This window comes from Coturnix japonica, chromosome 5 (genome assembly GCF_001577835.2).
Source record: "Coturnix japonica isolate 7356 chromosome 5, Coturnix japonica 2.1, whole genome shotgun sequence".
Classification (NCBI taxonomy): Eukaryota; Metazoa; Chordata; class Aves; order Galliformes; family Phasianidae; genus Coturnix; species Coturnix japonica.
The window spans coordinates 24,922,377-24,944,119 of NC_029520.1; the positions used below are offsets into that span (position 1 = coordinate 24,922,377).

The window sequence follows — 21,743 nt, forward strand, 5'->3', positions numbered from 1 at the left end:
TGTATTTTATTTCTTTTTGCTATGCTTACAGTTAAGCATTAAAACAATTTGGAAGAGAACATACTTACCATTTCTCAGTTAACTCCTGTTTTGAGTTTTCCTGTTATTGGGTATTACCAGTAACACAGACAAGCTGTAATTTTGATTCAAAGTTTAAGCAAGTGATCTCTTGAAATAATTCCCTGATTTTTTATTAAGTTACCAGAAAGAACATCTTGCCTTTTGGATAAAGGTAATTAATTGATCTTCACTTTTTTTGTTTGTTTGTTTGTTTGCCATAATAGGCTGCTCTGCTCATACAAGATACCTCAGAAGCCACAGTGATCGCTTTTTATGTATTTAGGTTAACAACACCATAATGAAGAAGTAAGCAATATGTTATCATGGAATCACAGAATGGCTTAGGTTGAAAGAGACCTTAAAGATGATCCAGCTTGCCCTAGGGCCCATCCAACCTGGACCTGAATGCCTCCAGGGATGGGATATCCACAGCTTCTCTGGGCAGCTGAGCTCAGCCTCACTGCCCTCTGAGTAAACAATTTATTCATAATATCCAAACTAAATCTACACTCTTTTAGTTTGAAGTCATTATCCCTTGTCCTATCACACGATAGGTTTTACAGATTGAGAAGCCAGCCCAAAACAACAAAAGATACTCATAAAGCAACTGCAAAGGTAAATAATTCATAAGTTACATAAAATAAGAAGAGTCCTGGCACAAAGAAATTACCAGTACGATAATAAGTTAATTCCTATTGTTTGCATGAATGCTTCTGCAGCAAGTAATTACAGAACTGCTCTTCAGATTTAAAGCAGCAACCCAGGAGCCAACAATGGAGAAAAATTAGATGTGGATCTGAGCCACAGCACTTTTTATCCAAACCCTCATGTGAACTTTGGCAGAACTCGGGATGCTTCAGGTTCAGGGGATTTCTTTATGGCTCATCTTTCTGTCTTTACCTGTGCGCGTGCGTGTGTGCAACTGGGAAACACACTTAAAGAGTAATAATTTTGTGTATCTCTTTTTTTTTTTTTTTTTTTTAAACAAAAGCAGCCATTAAGGTTTTAAAAGGTATTAAACATTGACAGAACAAATACAGCAAGCAGACAAAAACAAGAAACTAATCTTTGAGCTGTTTTTTCTTTTTTAGAGCATAGAGGGATGATCATTTAAGAACAACATGGTCATTTCCTCACTCAGTTACAAGGCCAAATTGTCACTAAAGTCATTATTGAAGCAGCACCCTGAACACTGTTAAGCATTTTGCAAATAGAGGGAAGCAAAATTATTCCCTTGTTCAAGTACTTTCATCACACACACAAGAAAGAAGTGCAACAAACAAGAGCTCTGTAACTACATCCACCATATTTCAAAAATCAAAAGCCATGGACATTACTGATTATTATTTATTTTTTTTTCCAAAGGTCATGGAATAGTCACATTGAAAAAAATAAAATAAAAAAGCACCTTCTTAAAAATATCCCATCAATTTTCAGCTGCGAGCTTCTTAACTCTGAGACTACCAGGCCTGTTCTTAAACTGGGAGACTCTCAAGAAGTCTCTGTTGAAAACTGGTTTACGACAAAAATTTTCACTGCTATTCCCATTGGGCAGAAGAACAACCCTAATGCTTGTCCACTCTCATTTGAATACTCCTCTCTCTCAATACACTGTTCATAACTCTAAACATTTGTTCCACTGGCCTATTTGCCCCTGGTAAACATGGAACAAGTTCTATTTTTCATATCTAAAAACTTTGAACAAATACTTTATTCAAGCATTTTTACAGGGAACAGAAAAGCCAAGCTATTTTGGAGGCCTACAGCCTCTTTTGATATTATGTGAGATGTACAGCATGTGTTTACTTTGGAGCCAAAGGTCAGGAGGTGTGTTTACCAGGTGTGATTTATCCTTTTCTTCAGAAGACACTCAAATTCCACACTTTAATAAAATGATGTGGAACTACAATAGTTGCCCATGCAGAGCTCGTCAAAAATAGAGAGAGATCAATGAGGTCAAATGAGTGCTTCCTAATCCCCCTAGATGGCAATGCTTCCCAATAAGGAACAGGGTACCACAGAATCAAAGATAAAATGAGATGCAGAGATTAATAATAAATAATTATTTAAAAATAAAATTACATGTAGAATATTCTCAGAGCCCTGATGAAGAGTTTACTTTTCTTCCACGTTTTACAGCACAGCACAAAGACCCACTTTTGTTTTCCAAGACAAGCACTGACTATAGACAGCATTATTCAACAGAACACCTCTTGTGGGACAGGGTATGAAAGCCATAGAACTCCTTTTCCAACAAGCCTCTATTTTCCTGGGGTCAACCTGCAAAAGTTGAACTGAAAGCTTCTCTGATTCAATTGGTACCAAACTGAAAATGGTTATTTGGCTTTTTTTATCTCTGGCAAGAGCAAAACGGGCAGGTCCAATATCCTTTTCCGAGTCACTTCCACATTAAGATACAATGGCCATAAAGCAGAAGACCACTTGCACTACCACAAGACAGAGGATCACTCACACTAGCTTTGTGTTAACAATATCTCAAACCAGTGACAGCTACCTGCGTGTCCAAATACGCTGCTAGTGATGGGCAGGAACTCCTTATGGTCTCACTAAGATGAAGATTATTCTCTCTCTTACCCTTGTTCTTGTTGAATATCTAGAAAGCATACATATCTGGAATGAATGCAGTGTACCCTGGGGCTGAGGGGATTCAGTTCAAGTACAAGATGACTGTTAAAGTGATCTTTATACTCTGAACTACAGACACTGAGAACATGATCAAGTTAAGTTATGCCTGGAGATAAGTAAACTCCCTGACACAGGGAAGGGCATAAATCACTGTGGAAAAATGTGAAGTAACTGCCCACTGCTCCAGTTCACTGTTTTTGCCACAAGCATCACCTAATGGAAGCTGGATAGAATAAATCTTCTATATCACATTCCCCACCCAGGAAAATACTCCCTGTAAAAGTCATCTGTATACTTGCATCATCATGCTAATAGATTAAAATCCACTGTCCTTCTAAGCAATCTCACATCTTTAGTAGATCACCTCTTTTACCCTCACTGGCATTCATGAGACACTGCACACTTGATTCATTTTCAAGAGTTCTAGAGTGTTTATAGGGTCAATCATCCCCTCATACAAAATCTAGTCTTTTCATAGATCTATAGCTTGAACAGCAAAGGCAGTAAGAGTATGACAACCTTAAATGCATAGTTCTGTGCTAGGAGGGGGCAGCCTGTTTTCAGCCTCAGGTGATTTCTCCACAGAGCACCACCCATTTTGAAGCACCACTGCAGGGCATAGCTGAGGCCAAGTAGGCAATTTAGAGCACAACAGAAACTGCGTTAAGACTGTATGGGATTTTTGTACAAAAGTACATGTCCCTTCCAGTACTGTACTGGTAGAGCAAGTTGTTGCCTTAATGATTGTTCTTTCCTACACCAAGTGAAGCAGCTTCAGCAATTTGTAATTAATCTAATAGCCAAAGCAACTTTTATGCACAGACAGATTTTGCCAATATAAATGAAGAAAGTTAGCATTCATGCCAGAAAATGTGAAATTCTTACAATCCAGCCAAATCGAGATAATTTCTTGCCAAGTAGCTGAAATGGAAATGCAGCAGTGCAGAGAGACCTCCCTGACAAGTTTTCACACCCTTTCCACTTGTATGCATGGAGATCCCACAGCTGTTAGGGGAAAAAAAACAACAAACCAACTCTCAAAACCAGATTAGTGAAAGTGAGTTCTCACTCTTCATTGTCTTCATCTTAAGAAGGGAGCAACAGTGTGTTCGGTTTGAGTGTAACAACCCACAGATGCTTGGAGACAGAATGTAGAAGAGTTTTGTTTGCTTGTTTTTAAAGGTGAAAATATACCCAAGTTCCCAACAGAAAGGCCTTAAGGAGCTCTAACGACACAGGCTGATTAGCACAGCCACTGCAGCCATTTTTCCCTCCCTATATCAGCAATTCTGTATGCTGTACCAATGCAGGCTGTTCCTGCACTAGCACACTGCAGGCAGCACCCAGCCAGGACGAGGAGCCTTCCAGCGTGCCTTCTGGAAGCCATTAGTTCCCCCCCTCCTCCTCCCTCCTCACATCTCCCTTGCAGGTGCGTCAACATGAAAAAAGCTACTCAGGCCCCAAGGACTTTGTGATCCAATGTAGTCGGTGCATTTGTATGGCAGTACCATTCTTTGCCCTGACTGTCCCACTCACAGACAGCTGGAAGCAACTCTGACCCCCGTGACACAATTCAAAGCCTCCTCTGTTTGGCTTTTTGATTCCTGATTGACACATTCACTGCCAGGCGGAGATAAATGCTGCTGAGGGGACAATGTTCATCTGCTCCGACTATTCTTGTGAAGGACTTTTTCAGAATAATAAACAAAAAACATCGGTGCACTTAAGTGTCTGAATAGAGCTGGAGATAGACAGAGAGCAACTGGAGTGCTTTACAGAGGCTGGCAAGTCGATTGAAGAGTTAATTGTCTGGGTGTACAATGAGTTTATTCTGACTGCAGACAAAGAGCTCTCTCTTCCTGCTCCTGGTCCTTCAAAAGAAAACGTGTCAAAAAGGCCTGGAGCAGCACTCTGTGTTAACGGCGCTGCTCTGGTCTCTGGGATTCCGTGCCTTTAAAATTGTAGAATCCTGAGATTCAGATAGTATCTCTGTAAAATCTCCTGTTCTTATTTATTGCCTGACTTCTCAAGCTACCTCCATAGTAATTAGCCAAAAAAAACCCTGCCCTCTTCTTATTCTTTACAGCTTTCAGCAATAAGCTCCCTTTGAAAAATAAAGGCACGGAAAAAACTGCCTTTCAGACACAACGCTTGGGGACACCAGATTCTCCCCAGAATGAGATCCAGTTTTATATTATTTCAATTGCTTTATTTAATAGGACTCCATTTAATCAAAGCAAGTTGCCCTATGTGTCTCATACTTGGGAAGACACAGAACCCCAATCCACATCTGGACCTACATTTCAGAGCTTGCACTACAATAGGTCAAACCGACACAATGTCCAAACACACCCCCTGCCTCTGGGAAAGTTCAGATCCAGATTCAGATTTGAACTCTGCAGGTTGAACCAAGCCCTGTGGTAATTACCACTTAAATACCTGACTCATATAAGTTATGCAAACCTTTCTGGGGAGGAAAAAAAATATCTTTCTAATATTGTTGTACAGAGAACAATGCAGAAATGAAAACTAAGCCATTATACTTTAATATTTTGATGACAGAGCTTTTACAGATTTTAGTGCAAATGCAGAGAAAGACATAAATGTTGTTCTAGAAACAAGCAACATCCATGAAAGCTCCGATAATCAAGCTATCTGGTGATATTAAATTTGCTTCAGTACTTGCAGAAAACTGTTGTTTTAACCAGTTACAGAAATGTGGCATTCCAAAACATGTTCTTCCTCAGGTATATGGGCATGTTACCAAGAAAAAGACAAAGCAAGTACTTGAAAATAATTAAAGCTAGTATTCAGAGCACTTATCTAATTCAAACTAGAGTCTCACATCTTGCTCTCCCCTTTCCCAAGCAAAGGTTCCAACTACAATGCTATTAACTTGGCAGTAAAGCAAGGAGCTTCAAGTTTGTGCGATCTCCGTTTTTTTCTAACTTGTCAGTAATAAATGAACTTTGAAGCCAGAGAAATAAGATTTCTTGTTTTCTCAAACTCTGCACCTAACTTTTATTTTGCAGCAGACAGTTTCAGAACAGAAAATTTTGCATCATGCAAGCTGTAAGCCCATCCTCACCTGTCACCTGAGCACAGTTAAAGAATGCTAGTTTTATTACCTGCTGAGGAATGGGACATGAAGCCCCAGCTCAGCTTCCAAGCTCTGCTTCTGTCATCTGGAAAGTTTTCAGACATGACTGCAGACCGCCTGTTGTAGCAGACTGAGGTTTCACAGCTTCTAGCAACATTCAGAACAGATAACATTAAGAGAACCTGCACCCGCCACTGAGCATGGCTGTTTATCTTATATAGCAGTATTAATTTCAGTGGTGTAAGCTCAAGTACAACACTTAGGAAAGTTATCACAATACCTTCAAACCTAAAGAAGCCATGAAGGCTACAGAAAGAGGCTCCCTATGCAAGCAAAGAATAGTTTTCATTCTGCTATGCACTCATCTGTCCTCTGAAAGTCTAAAGTCATCCCCCTACTGATACCCACATCTAAGGGGAAATGGAGGAAGAGCTAAAAGATCCAAGGTGACTAGACAGTTTATGGAACTTGTCATAATGCACAGCATTAAAAAATGCCTGTTACAAAAAAATCACGACTACCTGAAGAGTTGTGGCCTATTTCCTCATGGACAATGGCAGCTGGCAATTGATGGCCTTCACTGAGAAGGCTCATGTCAATCTGCAGAGAGGATGTTAGGCATTCTTGTCCCGAAAAGGAGTCATGTCCGTAGTAACAAAGGGAGAAAAGGAATTAAGTCAGCATGGTATATGTCTGGTCCAGGCAGCCCTGGAACTAGACTTCTCAAGGAAAGCGGAGACAGAACACAGAAGAGAAGAGCGGTATTATAAGGGCTGGGCAAATGACAATCCCCCTTCAGCAAGAGTTGGAGCATGCACTTTGAGTTACGAATGTGCTTTCCTTCCCAGAGCAGAAACACCTCCATAGTGCCAAAATTACTTGAGTGGCAAAAACAAGGAATCAACAACAGACAGCTCTCTCTGAATACACACATGAATGAGACTGAAGAAGTGGAAGACAAGGAAGAGCCTTTTTCATAGCTTCACATTTGGTGGAAACATACATTTTCATCTCACTCTGTAAGTACCAGTAGTATGAGAGATACTGCAGGATTTTAAACCCCCGTTTATCACATTTGAATCATTTTCCATTTGGATCCTTCTGCTTTGAGAACATTTGAAATAAAACAGGGAATAAAAAATTTCTGCACAAACAATAATTTCACTCCAGAATACCATGTATCATAGCAAGATTTTAGCACTTGACATTGCCCCAAACTTGGACAGCAGTATGCAGAAAGCCCTACAGCAGTGTTAGCAGCTGCCTGAGCACAGTTAGACAAAAGCAGCAACCACCATACGATTTTTGTTTAGTCTCTGATTTAATTCCACCTACAATATATCAGACGTCTACTTTGAGGACCCTCAGCTTTGATGTGAAGTAGCTTCTATTCACTCTCCCTACCCCCTTCGTCCCCCAACCCCAAACCTATCCCCTTGCTACCTCTCCCAAAAGGCTGCTTAGAGTCCATAACCAACCCCCTTCCTAGTTGCTCTCAGACTCTGTAAGAGGGCAGACAGTTGTAGCTGTCTGGAAAAGAGAGCAAGGGTCTAAAAAGCAAGCAAGGATATAAAGGATATAGCAATTTTGATCTTAGATTGCTTCACAGAAAGAGGAAAGAAGTAATGATCGTTGTGAAAGCTTCTTATGAGTAATTATCAGATTCCTAACTTTGGGAATGTTTTAGTAGCTACCTGAAATATATGGTGGCCTGGGGCAAGGGGCACGAAGAGTGTGATTAGAATCTCAGTCTCTCTTTGCTCTTTCCACAACATCACACACACACTCCCTTTTCTCCTCTCCTTCCAGTGCTAGTCTTTTCAAGACAAAGGCTCCATAAATTCCCCTACATCTTCAAGGAATATAGCCTACAAGTGGGGGATGGAGACGGCAGCAAATTTCCCAGATCAATGGCCATTTGAAATTCAGACATATGGCTGAAGCCCTACAGCTGCATGTGTTAATTACCACACGTGTCCCCTGTAAAGCAGTCTGTTAAACACAAAAAGAAAACAGAAGAGAAAAAAGCCGTTCCAAGGGATTAAGTAAATAGTCTAAATTTTTGACCCTGCTCCCCCAGACACATGGCCATGTATAAGAACACAAGCTCCCTTCCTTTCTCGACCGACACCTGCATGCTGAGGAAGCACAAGACCCCTTGCATCTCTAGCCATGTGCACTGAACCTATCACAAAGTGTACGTTCACCCTTTCAGCCCCCCCTCTCCCTCCCTCCCAAGCCTCTTCTCTCGCCAGCCCCTCTCCCTTTCTCCTTTAGAGGACTAATTCCTGGCTGACAACCAGACCAGTCTTGAGCTTACAATACGCCTTTTCATTTCCTCACTGCAAAGAGAAAGGATACCTCGCTGCTATGTGTGTACTGCATATGCACAAATGAGGGAAAGCAAGAAAAGACTTACATTTTTCACCATTTCTTTTTGCAGTTTTGTTTTTATCTAAGATCATTACAATAGAATGAGGATGTTTAAGTGAGCGAGTACAACTCTACTCTCTGACTACAGTGCCCCAGCTAGTTCATCTCAGGATCTGCATTTAGTTTGAAGCAGTTTTTATATTTGATTATGAAAATGAAGGACCTGTTTTTCTATATGAGAGAAGGGATGGGGAAGAATGCAGGGAGACAGATGAGCAGAGTAACTGAATTGTGCCAAAAGACTTCCAAGGAATCTAACCAGCTTGGGAAGGAAATAACTTTATATAGAATAACACATGGTTCACCAAAAGTGAAACAGTTAGGGCACAAGTGGCATCTTAGTCTTAGACTCAGAATATTTGTATTTTAAGAGAAGGAGGATCATCCCACAAAATTACAAGCACAAGACCAAGCTTAAGAACCGCCATCAACTAAAGCTGTTTTTGTGAGTAGCTGAACAGTCATGATGAAACCTGTCAAGTCTGTATTCTTGAGAACTGCCTTGCTGCTGCAACACCTAGAATCAGAATCTGGGAACACTAACATTTAATAAAAGACATGGATGCAGCCCAAAGAAACTCAGTCTGCTAGTAAAACTCCTCCCATCTCTTCCTTTTATCAAACCATTTTTCAATATATCTCCCTTGCTGTCAGTGTAAAACAAAATCCCAGATAAGTACATGTAGAGAAACTATTATTCCAGCTATGTTTTCATTCCCAGGGGTACCATTTCAGGAACTTGAACAAAGATCACGGTTGCCTGTCCACTCTCTCCATTCCTTATTTACAAGCACATACGCTCTGTCTCTATTCAAGTTTCCCTGTAACAACTTTGTAGCTTATCTCCCATATAGAGAAATGTTCATAGAGCTTATTGGATAAAGGACCTGAAAGGAAAGCACTTCCAGTCACGCTCAACTGAAGCACTGTTCCCAAGACTTGAAATACATTTCCTGTTGCATTACTCTGATTCATGGAAAAAAAAGTAATGTTTAAATGTTTAGATGTCTAGATTCTTCCACAGGATGCAAATACTCAAACAACGTAGGGCCATATTAGGCTGGCACAAGAAAGCTTCTAGCTTCATTGATCTACAAATTCATCAGTTGCTCCAGTTTATCCTCATGCTTGTTTTTAAGAACCAATAACTGCAGAAGACAGGAAGTCTAGCACTATTAATTTCTAAGTTATAATGATGCTGTTTTAAAGGATCTAGAGAAACATATAGCATAACACTGGGACATTTTGGCATGTTGATCCAGACAAAGAGCTTATGAAGAATTTATTTTTTTAACAACTCCTTAAAAAAAGAAAAGGTGTTGAGACCACATAGCTACAAAGTACTTAAACAACAAAAACAGCCCACGGTCCCTAGAACTACTTCTTTTCTCTGCAAGCCATAATTGGTCAGACACCAGGAACCTCTGTATAGCACATAAACAGTTAATAATACCTTAACAGATGTTGCTTAATCAATTGGTAGCCTGCTTATTAGATCTACTCACCAGGCAGCTCAATACCATGACTTAATCATTTAAAAACCTTTACAGCTGTCCTTAAGACATTACAGACATGAGCAGTCTGTAGATTGCTATAATAACACTTGTAAACTACAATTTTATTAAGTCATATTATATAGACTAACCTACAGATTAGAACTGTTGCTTTATAGATGAAAGCAGAATTCTTGCGTTATATCAAACAAAATATACGTTTAAAAAAAATAAATAAATTTGCTTTCTGCTCCAACTTGCCAATGAAACTTTCTCCAGCCTCAAATTTGATACACATGTTCTGAGGCCTCAGAAAATGTCTTGATAAAAAACTAAACAATTTCAGACCATATCAGTAACGTGGGCACCCAAACGGATTGCTTTTAAATTCTACTGCTTACGTAACAATTTTGAAGTTAAATATTTCTTTTAGTTCTTAATGTTTCAAAAATCTGTTTCATTAATGAGATAAAATACTGCTTAGAACGTAGTCTGCTCTGGAAAATTGATCCACTGCGTGCAGTGGTGTGAAATCCACTCGCTTACTACAGTTAGATTTAATTAGCACTTAATAAGCAAATGTGCATAATGTACACAATACAGGGACAGCGATAAGTAGTACTAAACTCAATTCTTCATACCTGGAAACTAACAAATCTACTGATTAAAAGTAATGATACTTACAGAACGACTTTTTATGATGAAGAAGATTCTCACACTAAATTTGCTCGGAAATACAAATACAAGCTAATCACCACCTTATGTGCTACTGACTCTATCCACACAATTGTTAATCTGTGGTTCACCGAGGCCTTTGCAGGCCCTCTGTAGCATTACTGTTGCACTTGTTTCTCCTGGCTGTTCCTCAGCCAGGAAGAGCTCTCACCCAGGTTCCTGAAAAGCAGCATACATTGGTGTTTCTTCCTGCCCCCTATTCAATTTTAACAAGGTAGACTGAGAAACTACTTCTGTGTCTATGGATCTGCCCCTATCACTGTATGATGAAATCAAGATTTGCACTTTTACAGAGAGCTTGAAGCATTCACACAGCACAGCGCACAGCTAGTCTGATGCTTTCAGGAAGCAGATGGCTTACACGTGCATATCCACACTATATGAAAACACACTGTGCAGTTTGTGCATGTGCGTGTATACTCTACCCAGAAAAGAAAGAAGTATGTCAATCCTTGCTTAGGAATACTTCAGAAATGAACAGTTCAGAGAATGCTGATTTTTGTACTGAAAATTCTCCCTCATCCATGCTTAAAAATTAGGATACTATTTATCTTAAAATATATGACACGAGGGATCCAGAATTGTCTGAGTAGCACTGTGAACTTAGCACCTGCCAATGTTCTGCAAGAAACTGACAACATGGTAAGGTGACCACCAGTCAGAGCCATCACTTTTCACTGCCCCAGCAAATTTGTATTTCCTTCATCTCACTGATGGAGGCCATGCTGTACTTCTGTCTTTAATGGAGCTGCCACAAGCTGATAAAGATATCACAAAACATGTGATTTTAACTACTTAACAGATCAGAGAGGTGGGAAACCTGGTTTGTATAGTAATACAGCTCTGATCCAGGTTTGATCGGTACCCTATTGAGTCCAGAAAAAAATGGAGAAGACAGAGTCTACAGTCACAAGCTTGGGTCATGTTTCACCTTGATGGCCTTGTCTACCAAGTGGGATGCTTCTTGTCAAGATATCATCTGTCTGTTCATACTTCTGAGACATACTAATCCTTGGAGGCAGCACTCCCCTCCCACAAACAGGCAGCAGATGAATTGGTGCCAGCTGCACCTGACTTCCTACCAACAGCAGATAAAGCTTCAGGTCTCCAAGTACAAATGCTTCCATTAATTTACATTAACATAAGCCATCCTCTGCTCAGGTTTGCCTGAGGAGAGCATTCACCCTTTACTGCTCAGTCTAATTACTGATGCAGACTAATGGCTCATTACTGATTCATATTGCTACTACTGGTTGCACAACTAGTCCATTAGCATTTTCTGGAAGTTAAGACTCTTGGAAATCAGCAGGAAGAGAGCCACAGAGGGGGCCCATTTATCCACAGCTGCAGCTGAGGTTCTTCCTGCAACTGAGCCTACCTCTGTGCCCATTTCATAAGGAAGAACCCAGTTCTATTCTTCTAATTGGCAGGAATTTCAAATTGCTCATCATAGGTTCCTCAAATTGCTTCAGAATTTTCTTGTAGAAACACACACTGTCTGCAAACTGACTGGGCAAAGTTTTCACAACTCCAAATGTGAGTCAAAGCACTGAATTCAATGCTTGCATGTAAGACAGTAAGTGTAAAACTTTTGAAACCAGGTTTTCCCTCCTGTGGGGCCCATCAGAGCTCACATTCCACTAACATCACCACACCTGCCGCAGGCTCAGGGAATTGCAGATGCTGTTGTCAGCTTCGGCAATAGGGAAATAAAGCTAGTCAAAACAAGCCTGGAACTTCATACACTGCAAGAGACTTCATGAAAGAAAAAGAGAGTTCATCCCACTCAATATTTTCATAATGTCAGACACTGATATTTCAGACAGACCGTATTTACCTGTACTTGATTCATTTCTTAATCCCTGATTAACCACATTTCCTTTCCCATTTCCTTCATTCGGTTGATATAAAAAACAGCATCAAGATGTCTCACATGGCATCTAGAATAGTTACAATCACTAACAAACAACTATCCTCACCTAAATGTTCGTTCCACTCCTTTCTAGACCCTCTCTCCACTATCAGTTTACTTAGTTTCCAATTCCAAGTATGAAGACTGCAAGAGTTTATGGAGATAAAAAGAATTACAGGACTGCTGTTTTTTACACCTCACCACCTCCTGATCAGCCTGCGTTTTAGAGCCTGCTTGGTGACTGAAAGGCACTGCTCTTGGTTGCAATTTGCCAAGCCTACATCATTGAGTTCTAAAGCTTTAACATTCCACAGATAAAGAAAATAAATTTTTGTGTTTGCTTGTTTTGTTTCAAACGTGTGGCACAACTTCCCTTTGGCTGGAAAGAAACAAGCTGCATTCTTTAGGCAGTGAAGAAATCCAGTTATGTTGGCTCCCAATATGCCTTTCACTGCATCTTAATATTTTAAGAAGTTCCCAGTGGGAGAGAGGAGATCCAGCACTCTAGGGGACAGTGTGCATCTTCCAAATCTCTCAGGCTTTCAAACTAAGCAGCAGCTGGAGTGAATTAGTGCAAGAGGCTCCTTATAAGAAAGGGCACAAGCAGGAAGAAGTAACAGACAACAATCCTAATTCAACCCAAGAAAAGTTGCACTATCTGACAAAAATCATGGGTACTTTTTCCATCTGCCTGAAGGAACAGCATGTGCCAGACTGGATGGGCTTCCTCATCTCCTAGGTATGGAAATTCATCCCTCTTTTTCACTTCAGGATTGCTCAGTCTACCTTGAGAGAGAACAGACCACTTCAGAAGAGTCTAGAGTACCTTAACTTGGTACCAAAAATCATTTGCTCAGTGACTCACCACTCTCTTACAGCACAGAGACCAGGACAGGGACCCACTTCCACCAGGGCGCTGGCTGTGAGAGCAGAGCCAGCAGAAAGGGTTGCATGGCAGTTGGAGGGTCAGGATACCAGAGAACACAGGACCAAGCAGTCTGAGAGGCAGCACTACTCCATCACTGCTTATCATGGTAAGGGCACAGTCTGAAATATTTGGAAAACATCTGCCTTGGTACAGAACTGCAAAGTGCACCATGCAAGGAAGTAAAGAAGCAGAGAGTTTTAGCCTACTCTGAAAGGCAGTGGTGAATGACAGGGGAAGGACAAAGACCTTATCAAGCTCCAGTTCATCTCTCTGATGAACTGTAACTTGGGAGAAACATTTGGCACTGAGTAGTAGGCCTCGGAGATGAAAGGGACAAGAGGTCATAGAGGGTCAGACCAGCGCTGCCACACCACCACAGCTGAAGCCAGTAAACAATTTCCTTTTTTTTTTTCCTTTTTTTTTTTTTTTTTTTTTTTTCCTAATGAGAAGCAAACAGAACCCCAAATAGAATGAATGTGATCAAATAGATAATGCCAGCTGTTTTTGAGGAGTGTCTGCTGGCACAGACACAGGCAATACAAAATAGGCAAAATTAAGCCAACAAGGTACGTCTTAGCAAGAATGCTGCACAGAAGATCTAGCCTGGCACTAGTTTAAGAATTGGAATTGAATAATAGAAGGTTCAAGTGATCTTGCATCAGCAAAAAACCCTATAATTTACACCTGGTAAGTTTGGGCACCTCCTTCACTGTTGTCCCTCTCCCCCACTCACCGCCAGCCTTCCCTCCCACCCCAGTCTCGCCCTGCTGCATAGTCCTTAGTGCAAAATGACATTTTCTTACCAAGTGCAGATCTTTCATTTTGCTTGTTTAAGAGTTACAGATACTAACAACTTGCTGGGAATTTTTTAGTGAATTCCGCAAATGCAGAAATATTCGGTCTCTATTTCCAAGGAAATGGTCGCACTGAACATTGCAAGTGTGCATGGAAATAGTCTTAACACCACTCTGCAAACTGCTGCTTCAAAACACGGCACAGGAATGCACTGCTCAGTGTCCTGGGAACTCCACGTGTGTTCACCGCCAACATTAGCTTGCTATCAGCTAGCTTTTTTGGAACTGCTCACCAAGGACACACACATCCTTCAGTACTATCAGCCACATTGCAGCATTCTTGCTGCGGCCTCACTTCTTTGCACTCATCCACCTGGGTCACTTAAGCCTAACAGAATCAAGGATAAGAGGGACCAACCTTATTTATAAAACTTTCCAGCAAAATGAATTCAGCACAGGAGGAATGGTAGTACATGTCTGAATTGCAAACCCTGGAGAGCCTAGGCTTCCATGCTACCATATAAGAACATATTACCACTTCCCCAGGCCCAGCTCTTCTCTGCCTTCCAACAACAGAGCATTTCACAGGCATGAAACAAATCAATACAGGCTATTTTAAAGTTTTAAGTTTGGTGCCAACTTGATTTGATTTAAATTACCTTACAGGGCAAATTGCATGGGTAACTGGTATTACATCATACAGCAAAAGCAGCAATGAAAACATGGACAACTAGAGCATGGGATTTAAAAATACAACAGATGTTTTGCCAGCACTGTAGCCTGTTCTCCAAAAAAAGTTCCCAAGAGCCACTTCTGGAACTACATGTCAAGCCAATGGCCATAAAGGCATTTCATTTTATCAGTTGTGAAACAGCTTGTGAACAGGAAGGACATATTACTTCACATCTTCTCATGCCTCCAACATACCTACTGACCTCTAGAAACTAGGCCAAAGCACTTGGAGAAAGAGAGGTATTACTGATAGCCAGCCCCTTTCCCCTTCCAACATTGTTTTCTTTCTCCTACATAACAGCTAACACACTAGTAAAATCTCCACTTTCATTTGCCACCTAATAGCCTGAGCATACCCACCTGCACTGTTTCCCAGGCAGAGCAGCCTCCATCTGAATAACTATTTTGCCTTGAAAACTTGAAAAGCACCAACATCATACAAAGTTTATTAGCTCTGTATTTTACATTCCTGTATGAATAGGACAAAAGAGATCACCTCTGAGACTCTTAGCAATTCCATTTCCTTCTGAGAGAGCCTATTCTGTGACAGATTTGAACTGGAGGTGCAGAGAAGAGTCTGCTGTGCAGAGAGGAAATCCCAAAAGCTAATTCAAATAAGAATGGCCTAAAGAGATGTCAGAAGCTTCTAAGATGTGCCTCTACAATACAGATATTATCACTGATTCAGTTTCTGCCAGACTCCTCCTTGTTCTGTCCTTTTTGTATTCTTGCAAAGGGAAGTCTTCGCAGGAAGACTCTGAATACTCAGCCAGAATGGATGGTTATAGCCATGATAGCTTTAAAGAAGCCAGGCCTCCAGTGAACAACATGCTTCATGGAAGCCAGACTGCTTGTTCTTGTTTCAGGTTTCGTTACCACAAATCCCATTTTGGATCACAACATCAGTCATGAAGTGTTGATGAAAAAGTCAAATTCATTTTTAGACTAGGCATTTTTCACTAGTCAAAAGAGTAATGAAAACTCCCTCAAATTTTAAACCAAATTATTTCAGCTTCTGAAAGCTTTCTCAAATCTCAAAAGACCTACGCAGACGATTTAATAATCACTCACAAGGATTTTTTTCTGATATGGAGGAGAAAGGCTTATATGGAGGCTTCCAACAGATGAAGACACTTAGACATAAAGTTTACATGATTGCTTGAAGCATTCTGGCCCTAAGGGAAATGTTTTTCTTTTCTTGACAGCTACTGACTGCATAGGATATTTCTCCATCCACATGATGACGCTTCACATTCCTGAAATAGGATGCCACAGACAGCATGCAGAACAGTCAATTTATGTTACAAATTTTAGATTAATTCCTTCCATTTACAGTTCTTCTGTACATTCCAGCCAAAAAGTTCAGATGTTTTTCCCTTTGCTTCTGTTTCTTATGAAATTCTATGTCATCTGCCTCTAGCTCTAAAAGAACAAACCAGGACTACTCAGGTAGAAAGCCTACAAACAACTCTCACTCTAAAATAATGCAAGAGCTACTTCATTTGCTTGTACCTCAGGCTAGACTAGCAATGATTGTATTAATAGAATGATAACAATATGTTCAGGTGGCAATTAAACAGACTGTGAGGTTTAATAGGTAATTACAGGTTTATGAGACACATCCTTATCTGAAGTATGAAGAATGCTTTAGCCTTCAGTCTTAAATTAACAGTTTTTCCTGCCTCTTTCTTCTCCTTACCTTTTCCTGAGCTACCATAAACAACAAATAGACTGGAGAGCAGATATGTTCAAAATGCATCATTGCTCTGAGCATAATCCCTGTTAAGTGACATTCCCAGCATAGAAATGTTTTTCAAAGTAAAATTAGGCACCGAGGTAGGCATTTGGCTGCATTTGTTAGTCTCAGGCATAATTGATTTAGAGTTAGCAGTAACAACCCTGCTTCATATATCTAAATAGGAACTACTCCCAGGAAACTGTCTTCATTCTCACCATCAGGAGTGAGATTGCACTCAGTGCAGTATTTCTAGTGTAAGGGGAAACTAAAAACTTGACTCTGAGTGGGGGGTTAAGGAGAAAATGGACTGAAAAAAAGCATGTAGGACATCTAAAGATAAACTTGATTGCTCATCAGTGTATACTCCAGTGGCCATCCATTCCATGTCTGTGAACATAAAGGCCTACTAATACACAAATGAGAGGAACAGTGACTCATCCAGCATCCTGCCAGAGGAGGCAAGGACTGAAGAGAGCAGTGAAAGGAAGGATGGCCAATGTTTAACACACAAAAGAGTAAGGTTTACAAGAGCAGGTGAGTCTCAATGTAGGTCTGCTCCGATAGGCCAGAAGGTTTTATGCATATCAGTTTTTAAAAAAATAATAATAAAATAAAAAATAAAATAAAAAATAAAAAACCACAACCAACCCACACACCTTTACAGTACGTGTAAGGCCACAACCATGACTGCAAGTGTATCCCTAATCTCTAGTGATTTTACTGAGAAACACTTGTAGCCAACATCAAGGCAAACAAACAAAGGCTATCCCATACCTGCTGTCTTTTTGGGAAGCTCTGCTTTCATTTACCGTTTCTCAGCTGATTAACACAGAGAAAACAGTTTTTCATCCACAGTGTAATGCACAAACAGACTGTCATCTTATTTCTTCTACTGTAGGGGGAGGTCTAAAAGCACATAAGCCTCTTACACATAGAGCTATTTAGAAACCCCGGTTCTAAGTTATCCCAACAGACTTGGCTGGGGAACTATTTGCTATTAGAAAACAAGTTGCTGAAGCATAGGACTCCACTCACCTTTCCTCCCTGAGTTACCCTGGCTTGATGGTTTATCAGTTACAGAACCTAAAGTGGAGGAAAAAAAAAGAAACATTTTTAGATGCCGAAGGATCACACAGAACGTTTACCTGAAAATATTACCTGAAAACAGTCAATTTCTCAATCTAAAAAGCACTGTTTTACTTGCCAACAGATTGGTTTACAATTCAGAGATCCTGTGGCTTCAACCAACCGGGACAGCATAAGGAAGTTTTATGCATTGAGGTTGTGAAATTAGGATGTGGGTGAACAAGAAGCCTTTAGTATTTGGATCCAGTGATTTGAAAGAGTTTAACACAGCAGTGCACTAGTAAGAAACCTGGAATAAATCCACAGACAAGAAGGAAAGATCAATAAGATCTTTGGGTTTGCAAACATCAAGAACATATCACAAACAGTGAGGGAGAGCATGCAGGGAATGCAAGGGGCAGTATTCTAATGGAAAGGGATTAAGAGGGACAATTTCCAGAAAACTGATTCCAACCAAGCCCTGGACACCCACAGCCATTTGAAAAGAGACACTGGATAAGGCCCAGCATGTACTTGAATAGGACACATCCTGTTTACTTTAATATACAATTAAAATTTCATACAATATATATGATTCTGCACTTGTTTCTACAGTTTTAGTGCTTCATCGTGATTTTTTTCACTAAAACTTGAGCAGATAATTAAGGCTTTCTGAACGAATCTATTGCAAAAGCATAAAAATCCACAGCAAGCATTTCTTCTTTTTGTCAAACAGTTTTATTCTCAGGAAACTGATTCTTCCACATACCATTACTGAACAGTAACTACTGTTCCTTCAGGAAACATAGATCTAAAGTTAGTTTCAAGGAGGCAGCTTTAACAGCACTGAGAGTCCAGTCAATACAAGCCCTAAGCTTTATTGCCCAGGCACTTGAACTTGCAGACCAGTTCACCACAGGTCTACTGTTGAATTACAAGTAGGAATCAGGTACACAATTCCAGCAGGCATAGGCTAACTTCTGAGTGCTCTACAAAACACAATGACTCTAGATACCTGGTAACGTAATTTTATGAACAACTCAAGAGTAAGTGAACACATGAGAAAAACATGCTCTAAAATGTGCTCAGCCAAATCTGGAATGGTGGATGAAAGCCAAATTACTGCATAGATCTTACTTTCTTCCCATGTGCCTGTGAAACACCAAGCACCCCCTTCAAGCTACCTTACTTGAACTGCTGGTCCATAGATATCTCCACAACTCAACTTGAATGCTCACACCAGTCACTATGTTTGCTTATTACCACAATACATCCTACAATCAAGAAGATGCTGAAATAAGTGAGGAGGTTTAAAAAGAAAGGTTTGAATGCTACCATGCTCGCATCTAATGGGCAAACTCTGCAAGGTGTTAGAGCAGAAATGCATCAAATACCTGCGAGGTACAAACTGTACAGCATGAAGCCAAAGGCAGCAGTCCCTGCATGGCATTACTTAACGTGTTAGACAAGCCTATGCCCGCTTTCTTTTCTTTTGGGGGGCAACAGGTCATCATCCTAGTGTCAATTCTAAATTCTCCCAAACTGCACAAACCAGCTTCCCATTGCTCCCTGTGCTTACTATTTGCCATGGCCACTGCAGTTCTGCTCACAGCGTGTAAAGCTAAAATCTAAACCAGGAATTTGAGCCATGCGAAAATCTGAAGCCCTCCTCCAGCCCCATTCTATTTGAGCTGTGGGTTGCTGTGCTGAATTGTGGGGAGAAACAAAACTTCAGTCTGCTTTAAGTGCAGAAAGTGATGATTTGCAGAGTCTGAGTGCATTTCTGCCAACCTCTGAAGGCAACATCACTCCATAACCCAACTCAGTGCAATTTGAGAGCCATTTCTTTTAAGTGCAGCTTATGGAATAAGAGTTATCCCATCCGCCATGGGGACTCTTGGTTTTGGTGCAATACTGCAGCTTGTGCCTCAGAAACCACAAGCTGTGCTTCCACTCTGTTACCTTAGGGACTTTTCTCAGTGAACCTTGTAAGAACATCAAGTACCTTTGGTGCCAGGTGGAAATGCCACAGCCCAAGCTTCCTTGAAGGTTCCAAATGCCAGCAAGCAAACAAGGAGATACAAGCAACAATTGCAGTTATAAATTGGGTAAACTATCTGAGTCACCTGAAAAGATTAAGCGCTCTGAACAGGACACGTCCACCCCATGCCCCTTCAGTTATCAAAAAGGTATTTGTTGAAGCCACTCCCACAGTACCTGAACATACAGGAGTTTTGTTCTGTACAGAAGAGCCGCTAATAGGCTTGCCATCAGGTGTCACACACCAGCAGTATCCAGTGTAGGTATGGCACTGTACCTGTTTGATAAAACAAAGAGCAGGCATTTCATTTCTCACTCACCCACCACTGCCATTACAATCCAGCATTTCAGTGGAAGTCCCAGCTATGAAGCATCACAAGGAAAGTCACATACAAGAGTACTTTTGATGGATATGCTTTTTTTTTTTTGACAGAAACCTTTTCTTCCCACCTCCCTCCCCACAGAAAGGGTTTTTTTTCCCTACTCCATTAGCTGAAATTCAGGAGGTAACAGAAGTTACAGAAACTCAGCTGAGAACACTTCAGTTTGGGTATGCAGTGATCACATCTCAGCTCATCCCACCCTTTGGTAAATCTTGTTTACTATTCACTATTAAATAATCTCTCCTTGGAGACCCACTGCATCCCAGTTAGAATGAGGAAAGGCCACCTCAGCCCATTTTCACAGCCACTGCTTAAGAGCAGTGCTCTGTAGGAGTTGGGAGAGCATTTTGTTCAGTAAACACTGCTAGAAAAACACATCATTTCACTTAATATATTAACAAACTTTCTCCAGACAGATTTGAGCTCACTCTTGTTACTATGTCAACTCAGGCAGCAGGAGCAAGATACTTGCTCTTTTACTATTGACAAGAATTTCAGAACATTTGATGAGGGATGCACAAGCCAGAAGGTTCACAGCACAACATTCAGTTACTTCATGTTTAAACCTCTGCATCTGAACTTAACATTTAGAATTTCCTAGCTCCTTCCATCACTGTGGAAGGACACCAGAATGACTAGTTCATATGTGATAAAAGAAATCCTGACCTAGTGGTGCAGTCTTAGTGATGTCTATGCAGATATTATTTCAGTGACAGTGAAATTTAATCCAGCTAAATAAATCTCATTACATCTTTTGCTTCACCTTTCACAGATCGATCAGTACTTCGATAAAACTGAGGATGCCTTGAGACAAAAGTAAATGATCATCATACAGGTATCTGTGTAAATACTATCAGTTTCCAGAATTCTTCCTAGCAAGCACACTTTCAGTTGTGGCCAAGTCTGTGCATCAGTAATACCAGCATCCTGGAATGATATAGCAGTTCTTATGCTAATATGGGCCCATAGAGTTCTGATAAAGCCATGAAATTGAATCACTTCAGAAACCTTTTAGTTTTGTTTTTAAACTGAATTCTGTCCATTCTCTGTCTCCTCCAAGGATGTTCACTGAAGTTGATTTCCTGTTCCAGTACTCTCCCCAGAGAACAGAAGAGCGATAAGGTATTTGCACCATTCCCTTTATTAGGGATCCTTCAGAACTAGAGTAATTATTCCCCCTCTTGCTGACAGCTGGCTCTGATTCCCTAAGGTAGCAGAGTTTGTTCAGAGACTTAACGATGGTCTTTTTAAGAGGCTTTGAGTATCACATAAAACATGATCTAAGAGCAATTATACCACAGTACCACGTGTTTATCTTGGATTTTACCAAAGCACAAAGCAATCATTTCGCCTCAAGCAAATTCACATTTAGCAGCCAAAATCAACAATACTCTCACTAAATCCACTCTTGCTGCTATCTGCGCACTTTCTTTTATATTCTCTCAAAATAACACAAAATGGATTGCAAATTGTTGAAAAGCATTATGAATAAAACTAGCAATAAATTTGCCAGTATTTCTTATTGCTTGGTATAATCAATGGCATATTTAATATACATGGAATAGAAATGCTTGGGATTTCCATGTTCAGTGTTTATCTTTGCTGACCTTACGCACATTATTGCATTCCCAACAGCACAAGATGCTGGCTTTACATCTGAGCCCTAATAGTAAAAAAAGACCAA

General features: G+C 40.4%; 1 protein-coding gene across 5 annotated transcripts in view; it reads right to left on the reverse strand.

The window, feature by feature from the left end:
* The window catches only part of SMOC1 (SPARC related modular calcium binding 1), a 120,516-nt gene that overhangs the window by 45,392 nt on the left and 53,381 nt on the right, over positions 1 to 21,743 (reverse strand). For all 5 annotated transcript variants that reach the window (XM_015864713.2, XM_015864717.2, XM_015864715.2 and 2 more), the window contains exons 4-5: positions 19,854 to 19,953; positions 17,607 to 17,654 (exon numbers count right to left, since the gene is read on the reverse strand). In XM_015864713.2, coding sequence (XP_015720199.1) covers positions 17,607 to 17,654; positions 19,854 to 19,953 — 148 coding nt within the window. The remainder of the gene's footprint in view (positions 1 to 17,606; positions 17,655 to 19,853; positions 19,954 to 21,743) is intronic.